The 11,857-nt window shown below is 28.4% G+C and overlaps 4 protein-coding genes across 4 annotated transcripts; 3 read left to right on the forward strand and 1 right to left on the reverse strand.

Moving 5' to 3' along the window:
- LOC127061612 (ATP-dependent RNA helicase WM6) lies at window positions 1–5,250 on the forward strand. The gene is made up of 11 exons (XM_050988742.1): window positions 1–118; window positions 737–967; window positions 1,179–1,399; window positions 1,730–1,913; window positions 2,000–2,118; window positions 3,869–4,000; window positions 4,086–4,232; window positions 4,308–4,445; window positions 4,546–4,663; window positions 4,754–4,805; window positions 4,878–5,250. The coding sequence occupies exons 2-10, from the start codon at window positions 766–768 to the stop codon at window positions 4,765–4,767; spliced, it is 1,275 nt and encodes a 424-aa protein (XP_050844699.1). The 5' UTR covers window positions 1–118; window positions 737–765; the 3' UTR covers window positions 4,768–4,805; window positions 4,878–5,250.
- LOC127061615 (U6 snRNA-associated Sm-like protein LSm4) lies at window positions 4,807–6,409 on the reverse strand. The gene is made up of 5 exons (XM_050988746.1): window positions 6,263–6,409; window positions 6,142–6,183; window positions 5,970–6,068; window positions 5,710–5,887; window positions 4,807–5,650 (listed from the first exon to the last, which is right to left on the reverse strand). The coding sequence occupies exons 1-5, from the start codon at window positions 6,383–6,385 to the stop codon at window positions 5,553–5,555; spliced, it is 540 nt and encodes a 179-aa protein (XP_050844703.1). The 5' UTR covers window positions 6,386–6,409; the 3' UTR covers window positions 4,807–5,552.
- An 88-nt stretch (window positions 6,410–6,497) lies between these two features.
- Window positions 6,498–7,970, forward strand: LOC127061614 (GTPase Era, mitochondrial). The gene is made up of 4 exons (XM_050988745.1): window positions 6,498–6,645; window positions 6,721–6,963; window positions 7,045–7,479; window positions 7,598–7,970. The coding sequence occupies exons 2-4, from the start codon at window positions 6,733–6,735 to the stop codon at window positions 7,949–7,951; spliced, it is 1,020 nt and encodes a 339-aa protein (XP_050844702.1). The 5' UTR covers window positions 6,498–6,645; window positions 6,721–6,732; the 3' UTR covers window positions 7,952–7,970.
- Window positions 7,971–8,100: 130 nt separating this feature from the next.
- On the forward strand, window positions 8,101–11,688 carry LOC127061613 (ribosome biogenesis protein WDR12 homolog). The gene is made up of 9 exons (XM_050988744.1): window positions 8,101–8,550; window positions 8,674–8,759; window positions 8,837–9,047; window positions 9,142–9,282; window positions 9,421–9,596; window positions 9,856–9,926; window positions 10,038–10,284; window positions 10,409–10,541; window positions 10,620–11,688. Exons 1-9 carry the CDS (start codon window positions 8,486–8,488, stop codon window positions 10,756–10,758), a joined length of 1,269 nt encoding a protein of 422 aa, XP_050844701.1. The 5' UTR covers window positions 8,101–8,485; the 3' UTR covers window positions 10,759–11,688.
- The last annotated feature ends 169 nt before the right edge of the window (window positions 11,689–11,857 follow it).

Genomic DNA, 11,857 nt, shown 5'->3' on the forward strand with positions numbered 1-11,857 from the left:
ACTAGCGCACATATAAACAACGAACTCACACGAAAACCTTTCTTGCCTACATGAATTTGGTCTTCCTACTTCTGGGTATTGTAGAACCGAGGATCGAACCGTTAACTTTAATTCTAAGGTGAGTCGATAATACGTAATCCGAATATTATTAACGAATGAAAGGTAATCGCCATATAAATTGTATACAGTTATAAAGTAAGATGCTTGAATTTTTATTTAAAAGTAACAGTTTACTTTATATATTTATTACACGAAGAAAACTAGCATCACGAATTATTCAACCGCGAGGCAAACGACGCCACAAAGAACGCATGCTAAATAACCGATTCATTTTTGTTTCATTAAATTTTGTTTGGCTTTTTATATATAACAAAAATTCTTCGTTTCCATTAAAACATACAAATATATTAATTTATTTCTTTGCAAAAGTTAGTTTATTTTTTCTAAATTCAACGTATATGTTTTATGATATCAACAAGATGGCGGTTTCGTTACGTGTGCAATCTTATTGAAAATCGTTAATGCCATGTTTTGTATATATTTAATATAGAATATTTTTTATTTATAATATTTTATGAACTTTAAAATCGTAAAAATATAATAATTATAAAATTTAAATTAGCTAAAAATCAGTTTTCCAGAAGTTTCATTTTTAAATATTTTATCTAAATCTATGCGTTTAATCTTTAATTACATAAATCGTATTAAGATAAAGTAATTTCATTATCGTTTTTAGGTTATAGTAACATACTTTAGCATCTTAACATGGCAGATAACGACGATCTTTTGGATTACGAAGATGAGGAACAAACTGAACAAGTAGTCGATGGAAGTGGAGATGTTCCTGCTAAAAAAGAAGTAAAAGGCACATATGTGTCTATTCACAGCAGTGGTTTTAGGGATTTTCTTCTTAAACCAGAAATTTTAAGAGCGATAGTTGATTGTGGATTTGAGCATCCTTCTGAAGGTAATTAATGTATTTGTAGTTTGTTTGAATATTAAGAGATATTTTTTTTTATTATTACATTATAATTATTTAACAATATAATAGGATGATAATTGATAGGGACAACAGATTAATGCAATGAATGACTTATCATTTCTGAATAATACAAGAATTTTCTTTTTTCTTTTTTTTTATGTTTAAACATATTTGTAAATTATTAATATTTTTACAGTACAACATGAATGTATTCCTCAAGCCGTGCTTGGTATGGATATTCTGTGTCAAGCAAAATCTGGTATGGGAAAAACCGCTGTATTTGTATTAGCCACATTGCAGCAGTTGGAGTTAACAGAAAACCAAGTCTATGTCTTAGTAATGTGTCATACGAGAGAACTTGCATTTCAAATTAGTAAGGAATATGAGAGATTCAGCAAATACATGCCTTATGTAAAGGTATGTTGTAAATATTTATATTAATAATATTAAAGAAAACTAATTTTTTACTGACCTCATAAAACATTAAGTATTTAATTTCAAAATAAAGAATCTTCAAATGATGTATTGCACATCTTAATTATGATGATGACGCTATTTTACCACTACCCACAACTGATGAAGATTCTTTTAAATTATTTATATTTTTATAACTTATAAAGACTTGATATTATATAAACTTAATAAACTCAAACTTTTTATAACTTAATAAAGAATAATAGAAGAGGTTTTAGATTAAAAAATATTTTTTATGGAGCATAATAATATATACCTAATTTCTTAAATCAGGTAGCTGTTTTCTTTGGTGGATTACCAATCCAAAAGGATGAAGAAGTTTTGAAGAATACTTGCCCTCATATTGTAGTAGGCACTCCAGGTCGTATTCTTGCTCTTGTTCGGAATAAAAAGTTGAACCTTAAACATTTGAAGCACTTCATACTTGATGAATGCGACAAAATGCTTGAATTGTTAGGTAAGTTAATAAACTTTTTATCGTTTTTGCTTATCTCTTTAGTGACCTTTAAACACATGAACAACATGTTTTATTTTTATTTACAGATATGCGCAGGGATGTACAGGAGATATTTAGAAGCACACCACATGGTAAACAAGTCATGATGTTCAGCGCTACACTGTCCAAAGAGATCCGCCCTGTCTGCAAGAAATTTATGCAAGATGTAATTAGACAATCTTCCTCTTCACTTCGATCTTCAATTGCTTCTACTTCGTTGGCCTTATATTCACACCCAGGACAAAGATCAGACTACATTACAAATATCGTTGAAGGCGCACCCGCGGGTTAGGCTAGTTAGACAGCAGTCGGAAGAAATGATACAGAATTCAGTATTGAAAGCCCCTCGATATCTCTTGACATCGGCACACTCATGATCTACGATATGAGCGTAACAACTTCACGCTCCAATATTCTGTTGTTACCTACTCAACAATGTCTACATTTTAAAGGGTGGAACCCTTCTCGTACTTCCCTCTTGAGTCGATCAAGACAGCTCAACAGCACTTTAAAAAAAAATCCGGTTTAGTTCTGATGTTAAAAATTCTTTAACTTCATGCTACGCATCCAAATTATTGATCTATAAAATATCTTTGGTATATGAAAGTCAGAGAAAAATGATAGGGGATAGGATGGGTGAAGGGAGATATTCAGCATCAGATGTGGGTGAATCGCTAGGGAGGGTGAAAGTTTCTTACAAGTATTAGAGCCGTATTGAAAAGATTTTAAAAATCTGGGTGGGGGGCGAAGAAGACATCAAGACAACCTGAAGAGAGAAGAGTGCAAGAAAGAAGATGCAAGAGGATTTGTGGGAATGGGGTTTAGTTAGGGCCGAGAAATACAACAACAATTGCGTAGCATATGATATTCGCGATTATATAATCGTTATCAAAAAATATTTTGTCTTGTCTCGCGAGAGGGTGAAGTTCTGTACGCGTTTAATCTCACATTCTGGGGTTATATCGAAATACGATTGATTGATAGGACTGAAAAACTACCAACAATGGAAGTGTCAATCATTGACCCATGATGGGAAGTCAGAAATATCTCGTATATCATGATTTATGAGCATGCTCTTTGTGTTTCACGACTGTGAACATAACTCCTTAAATAAGTCGCGATGTTAGAAAATATCGAAGGCCTTGAGCTTTATGATATACGAACATGCCCACAATAAAATAACCAAGGCCAATTCTGGGCATGTCTTCGATGTACCAGAAATTTGGCAGAAGAGGTTTGGCATCGAGTGGCCAGCGGATATGACTGAACATTCATGGGTGCGCCATCTTAGTTCTCTTGGGGTGACTGCTTGCTGAGTTTTCATTGTTGGCACTACCCAGAGGTGGAAGTCGCCGAACCGTATGTAACCAATATGCATAATCTGAACAACGAAATGTGCAGATCTTGGAACTAGAAAAACGAAAGTCTCATGAGGCTTTCATGTGCTGTGTCTTTTTGATGAATGAGATAAAATTTCTCCTTTGAGAGAAAAAGAATAATTCCACTTACACTATATATTTACTCGTATATAATGGTATTTCGCTTCAAGAAAACATTTATCCAAGTGTTCATTTAATATTTGAAAAACAGATTATATATTTTCATATTTGAAACATTCTAAACGCGTAGAAACCAATTATATTTATTTTTTTTTATCTTTTGTTTGTTACTTTGTTCGTCGTTTGTGTTAATGGATGCGTTATTTCGAATACATTTTTTTTATTTTTTATTTTCTTTTTTTATATTTTATTTTCTTTTTTTATTTTTCTTTTTTTTATGGAGGTATAGAGTAACAAAAAAGTAGAAAAAAATTTGAAGATAACTGGAAAATTAACTGTTATAAAGTCTGAAATTGATTCAGGCACTTCAATCGTTAAAATGGGATAAATTATCTTACAAAAAAATTCTTTGCGCAGCCCATGGAAGTCTATGTTGACGACGAAGCGAAGCTCACATTACACGGCCTACAACAACATTACGTGAAACTCAAAGAAAATGAGAAAAACAAGAAGCTTTTTGAATTATTAGATGTTCTTGAATTCAATCAGGTCTGTTTATAATTGCAATTAAAATTCTGCGTACATGTAAATTATTTTGTACATACAGAATCAATCAATATTTATTATTTTATAGGTAGTGATATTTGTAAAATCAGTGCAAAGATGCATGGCTCTTGCACAACTTCTAACAGAACAAAATTTTCCTGCTATTGGTATCCATAGAGGAATGACGCAAGAGGAGCGTTTATCAAGATACCAACAATTCAAAGATTTCCAAAAAGTAAATATATATTTAACTAAATGATATATTCACTATTACAAATTATTCTTTTTAAAGAAAAGAATTTCTCTTTAGCGAATTTTAGTAGCTACTAATTTATTTGGACGAGGAATGGACATTGAACGTGTTAATATTGTATTTAATTATGACATGCCCGAAGATTCTGATACATATCTCCATAGAGTAGCACGAGCTGGACGTTTTGGTACAAAGGTAAAAAGATTTAATTTTCTTTTTTATGATAAATTTTTCTTTTCAAATATATAATAACTTAACTTCATTTATATATACATATATATATATATAAATATAGGGTCTTGCTATCACGTTAGTAAGCGACGAAAATGACGCCAAAATATTGAACGATGTACAGGAACGTTTCGATGTAAACATTACAGAATTACCAGATGAAATAGATCTTGCATCATATAGTAAGTATTGTAAAATATATTTGCATGTTTCTCTAAATTTATAAAACGTAAGAATATATATATTAATATAATTGTTTTAATATATTACAGTTGAAGGACGATAAGTCAGATCTCAGTGCAAATCAAGTTTAAACTATATTAGGTATGTGTAGTCATTAAGTTTTATTTTTCATTTAAAAATATTATTTTAACATAATTTTAATTTTCTGTTTAGATTTCATATAGTACGACTGTTCTTACAATTGATGTAGGATGAAGATAAATAACTCAACAATGAATAGATTGAACACGGACAAAATATACTTTTTCCAGTATATCTGTGCTATTCGTAACTCGCGTTTCATATACATACGCAGTTTATTTTCCTCAAAAATCAGAGATTTAGTGAATATGAAACATTGATATGATCGCACTATCATAAATGTTCTTTTAAATTTCACAATAAAATATACAAATGTCGGTAAATATTATTGTAATTTTATTCCACGTTTAATTATTAAGTATTATGTATAGTAGTAATAACCACGTAAATTTAATCACTCCAATAAATGTAAATGATACAAATAAATTTGTTTTCTTTTTTAAAAGACTTATTTATTATATTAAACTTACCTACCAATTAATTAAAGAAAAACAAGTCAAAATTGTTAAAAACAACCTTTTTTAAGATTGTATTTAACACACTCTTTAAAAGACTAAAGTTAATAAATATTGCAACTTACAACCGATTTTTGTACTATTTTAATATTGCTTAAAAGCATAAATATTTAAAACTAGTAATATTGCAAAAAGAGAAAGTAGCAGTTATATTTTTTTTTGTTCTAGGGATACCTCATGTAATAATATGATAAATAAAAACAAATTATATAAGAAAAGAAATTAATTATTATTATTTAATACGTGGTTTATTTTGAGCTTTGTTTCCTCCTTGATTACCACTTCCCCGACCTAATGGTGCCGAACCTCTACCACCACGCCCAAAAGTACCTACAAAATATATATTCTATTAATACACAATTATATTTTCAGTTAATAAACTAGCATACCTCTACCACCACCTCTTCCTCTTTGATTTTGTCCTCTCCCTTTCATTTCACCACGACCTCTTGATTTCATTTGTACATCTTCTTTAACCATATCTATTACTTCATCTGGTATTCTAAGATATTTAATAGTACTACCACGAATATAACATTCTGGCATTCTCCAAAATTTGTCGCCATCCTAAATACATACACACACAAACACATACACATTTACATATAATGAAAAAATAAAAATAGTAATTTCAAAATATTCATCTTACCCTTGACGTACAAATAACTTCTCTAAGATTAATATTCATCCAATTGTCACAACTAACTAAATGGCCATTGTAAGTTTCCCCATTTTTTAATTCTACAAGCTGTAAAGTAATATAATATTCAGTAATATATCATTTATAGTAACTTTGTAATTTTATGAGGTTATAACATTACCATAGGATGATTTTGTGCAGTTCTTAATAATGATAACGGTAACTGAAAATTAGATATTGTTAAATTAATTTAACGTGTAAGTATAAAATAAAAGATAATTAATTAAACAATGTAAATTTACCATGATTTTAACATAAATACCACTCTCCCGCCTTTTTATATTATTATCAGCGAGCGAGATAATAAAACGTTGTTGTACCCATGAGTGTTGAAATGACAATACGCCATGTTCTAAAAAGAACATGGCGCATACGCAATAGCATTTTACATTGATTGGCTAATATTTTGTCCAAAAAATGATATTGAATACAAATCATAAATTTTAATATTTCGCATTAATTTATCCATTGAAGATCAAACATATAATATATTTATTTTCTATATCTTTGATTGTAATAATAAATAGGACAATCGACTAATAAACAGAAACCAATACACAATCTTATAGTATTAACTTCAAGTGATTAAACTTCTCGCAGAATTTATTGTATTCGCAGATTTGTTGTACTTACAAAAGATTTTTTTTACTCTTTTATTGTTTTACTATCTTTTGTTTTGTATTGATATTATCATTTTTAGCGTAATACAATCATGCTATGTACTATCCAAAAGCGTATAATACAAAAAAGTTACTGCTTAACACGACAGTTCACTTCAAAGATTATTTGTTTTCAATTAAATCAGCCTGAAGAACATATATTACAATCTGACACCAATTTTACGTCTATACGAAGAGAAGATCCTACATTTTTAAGAATTGCTATAATTGGTTCGCCAAATGTTGGAAAAAGTACACTTATTAATAATCTTGTAAATAGATCTGTAAGTATTCATATTTATCATTAAAGTATTATGTAGTTATAACATTTCTAAGATCATAATTCATAAGAAATTATGTTACAGATATGTCCTACTTCTTCAAAAGTTCATACAACTCAAGTCAAATGCGATGCAGTATATTCATCAGAAAATACGCAACTTGTTTTTGTTGATACTCCTGGTATTATAACACAAAAGGAACAAAACAAGTATAAATTAAATAGCAGTTTTGAGAAAGATCCAAAAATCTCTACTCGCATAGCAGATATTGTTGGAGTTGTACATGATGTATCAAATAGGAGAACCAGGAATAAGTTAAATGCCAATATTCTTGATTTATTAAAAGCTTTAAAATCTGATATACCTACGTTACTCATTATGAACAAAATTGATCAAGTAAAACATAAAGATAGTTTATTGGAGATTATTAAAATACTTACAAGTAAATCAAATTGGCCACATTTCTCTGATATATTTTTGATATCTGCATTAACCTCTGATGGTATAGATACTTTGAGAGTATGTATATTTAAAATTATTAAAAAGATGTATATAATATTTTGTATATCTGAATATTTTTATATATCTATATATTTATTATATATTTACTTTTATCTGATAATATTATTTATTGCAGGATTATTTAATTTCTTGTGCAAAACCTAAAGATTGGCAGTATAATGAAGATACTTATACAGATCAATCATTAGAAACAATCATACAACAAACAGTACGTGCGAAGTTAATGAACTTTCTCCCTCAGGAAATTCCTTACATTTCACGTTTTGTATTAGAATATTTGCAAACATATTCAGAAGGAGGAATCAATGCTTCCGTTATAGTAGAATTACCTAATAAAAGAAAGTGTTCCATTGTAATTGGTAAAGATGCTAAACGTATCAAATTTCTTGTTCAAGAATGTGAAAAAGAACTACAATATGCACTTAGAGAACCTGTAAAATTGAAAATATCGGTTAAATCCAAAAAATAAATCTGGTTTTTTTCTGTTATATTTGTTCTTATGATATAAATTATTTATAAAAAGACTATTTAAAATATGCCAAAGTTCTGTGCATTTAATGTACATATATGTATATATTCATTAATTCAATATATTTATAATTTATTATATTATCGAATCGAGATATATATTATTACAAAATTTGTAATAATTTTGATAACTAATTTTTTTCCAATATTTTCCCCTTTGAGATAAATTCTTTCTTAAACATTTTTTGTACCATTACAAAAATTGAAAATATTTTTCGTTTTAATTTTAATGATTTATCCAGAATTTGTATTATTTTAATGTTAATAATAATATTAGCAATAATAAAACAATAATATTTATAGCTTTGTTTTCATTTATGTTACGTCAGCTTTGATATGTGTTTGATTATGTATGTGAAAGGGTATGTGTTTGTAACGTCAGGTAAATACGCGTTGCGCGTTGGATGCACGTGTTTACCTATAGTGAAAGAAATATAAATAAAAACTATAAAAAGTAGTCAATTATTGACATATAATGGCTAATAGTAATTCTACAAATGTCCCTCAAATACAAATAAGATTTATTACTAAACAGCAACAGTAAGTTGTTTTAATTTTTTTAGTGTATACATATTTTTAGGTTATATTATGTAAATATCTGTATATATTTTTTACTCATCTAATATAATAATGAACAAGATTTTAATTTATAATTGTTTGTAGATTTGCTGTTCCAGATTATCCTTTGTCAGTACTTACATCCATTACAACAAATGAATTAAACAGTCTTGTAAATGAACTTTTAAAAGGTAAATCTAATATTCTTATATTATATAGTCTTTGATGATATATCTATCCTAGAATTAATTTTTTTTTCCTTTTTTAGAATCTCAGCAGTTAGAAAAGGAAATAGATTTTGATTTCCTAATTTCCTCGCAGTTTCTCCGTACTACATTATCCGAGCATATATCTGAAAAGAGTCTTTCTATAGAACAAGTTATAGATATTGAATATATCGAAAAACACCAACCACCAGAGCCACAGAATTGTCTTATTCATGATGATTGGGTTTCTGCAGTAGCTGTATGTCAAAAATGGTTAATATAGAAATATTTATTTGTGAGATTTTTTTCGTTGATTTTTTTATAAAATTAAATGTCATTATTTTAATTATCTGCTTTTTTTTTATAGGATACTGACAGGTTGTTATGATAATACATTGCATATATGGACATCTAAAGCAAAACATCAACTTGTAATACCTGGACATACATCTCCTATTAAAGCAGTAGCATGGGTATCTCTAAATGAAACCAATGGAAAATTTATTAGGTAAAATAATAATAAAAAGTTTGAATTTTAATATGAAATCCATTTGTACATAAATCTTTTAAGTTTATAATTTTGTCTGTGTACAAGCAGGTGTGTGTACACATACACAATTTTTATATAATATATTCTTTATTACAGTGCATCACATGATCAAACAGCTATAATATGGGATTGGAATATTAAAACTAATTCCGTAGATTGCATCCATGTGTGTAAAGGACACGAACGAGGATTAGAAGCAATTGGTGTGAATTATGACAAATCGTTAATGGCGACAGGATCATGGGATACAATGCTAAAAATATGGTCAACCTGTAAGCATTCTTTTTTCTCTTTTTCTATATGATATTATTTAAACGAGATAAGTAGTAATAATAATTTGAAATAGATAAAGTAGTAACTAAAGATAGATGAAGCAATAAAACAAAATCATAAGAAATTAAAAAAAGAAAATGGATCCAAAACGACATATCATTACGAAATCGACGAGACTTAATTTAACTATACATTTTATAGAATGATGTATGTAAAATACGATTTGATTGATACATTATTTATTTTTTGATATATCAGCTTCACAGGATGAAACAGAAGATGGTGAACCTAATGCAAAAAAATTAAAAGCAGATCATGGAAAAATAAAAGTGAGTAATATACTATAATAAACGTAAATCTTTTTTTGATATTATATGTTAAGTATATATCATATATTATATTTCTTGTAAAAATGTAACTGTTAATCATGGTTACATCAGGTACCCAAAAGAACAATGAAAGGTCACAAGGAAGCTATCAGTGGTATTGTATGGTCAGATAAGACAGAACTTATAACATCATCATGGGATCATACTTTGAAAATATGGGATTCTGAGTTAGGTGGAATAAAACATGAAATTATGGGAAATAAAAGCTTTTTTGATCTCGATTACTCGGAGTTATCTCGGACTGTTATAACAGCATCTGCTGATAAGCATGTCAGATTATATGATCCTAGATCAACAGGTACATAACTTTCAAATGGTGCTAATTCTGCATTGTATAGAAATATCATTTTAAATAATGACTTTATATCATCTAAAATTGATTTTACGATTTATTAGTTACCATTTTCATGAAATTTTTACAGAAGGAGCAGTTGTAAAAGCTATGTTTACTTCACATACACAATGGGTACAAACTGTTCGCTGGTCAAACGTGGATCATCACTTATTCCTTTCAGGAGCATATGATAATGAAGTAAAACTTTGGGATACTAGAAGGTATATATATATCTTATAGTATTGGTATTTTTCTAATGACTGTACAAATGAAATTATGAATAATATATGTGTTTACAGTCCTAAAGCACCCCTCTTTGATCTTTCTGGGCATGAAGATAAAGTTCTGTGTTGTAACTGGTCAAATCCTAAACTAATAGTATCAGGTGGTGCTGATAATACTGTAAGGATATTTAAATCAAAGCAATTCGTGCATTGATTGTACTTTTATCTTGTACAATTTTAAATATATGAAAATATTCTACATTTTTGTACAATTTATAAATATATATATAGAGGTAATTTTCTATATTAACTTATTCAGTGCAACATATAAAATCAAAGTTCTCGGACTTTTTATTAAATTTATTTGTATTTCACGATCATTACGATCATATATTTATAGAAAACATTCTTTGAAAGAAAAGATTGTAAAAGATCGTTGCGTAAAAAATAAGATTATAAAATTTGCAATTGGACAATTTATTTTGCAATATTATAAAATCGTTAATAAAAACGATGTAATTCTCTTGATATATTACCAGCAGAAATTTCTAAGCGCAAGTTTCGAATGTTTTTCCACATAACTATCATAAAATGTAATTTTTAAATAATCCAAATATCATTGTAAATATTGAAAAAGTATCGTTTTTGTGTATTTTGTATTGCCAATGTTGAAATATGGATATATTACTTTCAAAAGTTATTTAATCGCATTATTAAATAAATTTATAGATAATTAATATATGTTAGATGCTGGGGGTATATCACATGAGGCAAGAGGATAATGTGGGGGCATGGATTCAGTATTAAATACAAAGGACAGTTTTGCGCATTCTATTGCACATGCTGTATACTATAATACATTAGTAAACATTATAATATTCCGTACCAAAGTTTATGAAAAAAAATTATGTTCAATTAAGCTCTTTCATTTCTTACGAAGAGTCTTCTGGTTCCGCCATTTTAGAAGACATACACTAATCGCTATTCGATTTTGTAGAAAGCATATCAGTACGAAATACATATAAACGGAGCTAGTGATTTGTATGAGAGGAAGTTTATTTCGTAGACCCTTATTCTATCCGCTGTAACTACAGTTTTCAAAGCCGTAAAAGAGTCTTAAGATTAATAAAAATATGTGTGTGTACTTGTGTATTATTATTCGTTTCATTATGCGAACAGAAAATTATTTTTGTAAATCGATTTCATGTACAAAATCATTGCAAATGCATATAATGTATTTGGGGATTCATCTTTCGAATTGAACGCTTTCGTTCATTGATACTTGCTTATTAATTTGTTTGTTTGTTTATTTG

The sequence above is a fragment of the Vespula vulgaris genome, chromosome 2, assembly GCF_905475345.1.
Source record: "Vespula vulgaris chromosome 2, iyVesVulg1.1, whole genome shotgun sequence".
In the NCBI taxonomy this organism is placed as follows: Eukaryota; Metazoa; Arthropoda; class Insecta; order Hymenoptera; family Vespidae; genus Vespula; species Vespula vulgaris.

Excerpts from the sequence above, each read along its gene's own strand:
- LOC127061612 (XM_050988742.1), top strand. The coding sequence starts at position 766 with ATGGCAGATAACGACGATCTTTTGGATTACGAAGATGAGGAACAAACT. Across the intron at positions 1,914-1,999 it reads CAAAATGCTTGAATTGTTAG|ATATGCGCAGGGATGTACAG; the intron begins GTAAGTTAATAA and ends TTTTATTTACAG. Across the intron at positions 2,119-3,868 it reads GCAAGAAATTTATGCAAGAT|CCCATGGAAGTCTATGTTGA; the intron begins GTAATTAGACAA and ends TTCTTTGCGCAG.
- LOC127061615 (XM_050988746.1), bottom strand. The coding sequence starts at position 6,385 with ATGTTCTTTTTAGAACATGGCGTATTGTCATTTCAACACTCATGGGTA. Across the intron at positions 6,184-6,262 it reads GTATTTATGTTAAAATCATG|TTACCGTTATCATTATTAAG; the intron begins GTAAATTTACAT and ends TCTAATTTTCAG. Across the intron at positions 5,888-5,969 it reads AAGTTATTTGTACGTCAAGG|GATGGCGACAAATTTTGGAG; the intron begins GTAAGATGAATA and ends GTATGTATTTAG.
- LOC127061614 (XM_050988745.1), top strand. The coding sequence starts at position 6,733 with ATGCTATGTACTATCCAAAAGCGTATAATACAAAAAAGTTACTGCTTA. Across the intron at positions 6,964-7,044 it reads ATAATCTTGTAAATAGATCT|ATATGTCCTACTTCTTCAAA; the intron begins GTAAGTATTCAT and ends ATTATGTTACAG. Across the intron at positions 7,480-7,597 it reads ATGGTATAGATACTTTGAGA|GATTATTTAATTTCTTGTGC; the intron begins GTATGTATATTT and ends TATTTATTGCAG.
- LOC127061613 (XM_050988744.1), top strand. The coding sequence starts at position 8,486 with ATGGCTAATAGTAATTCTACAAATGTCCCTCAAATACAAATAAGATTT. Across the intron at positions 8,551-8,673 it reads TTTATTACTAAACAGCAACA|ATTTGCTGTTCCAGATTATC; the intron begins GTAAGTTGTTTT and ends AATTGTTTGTAG. Across the intron at positions 9,597-9,855 it reads GCTAAAAATATGGTCAACCT|CTTCACAGGATGAAACAGAA; the intron begins GTAAGCATTCTT and ends TTGATATATCAG.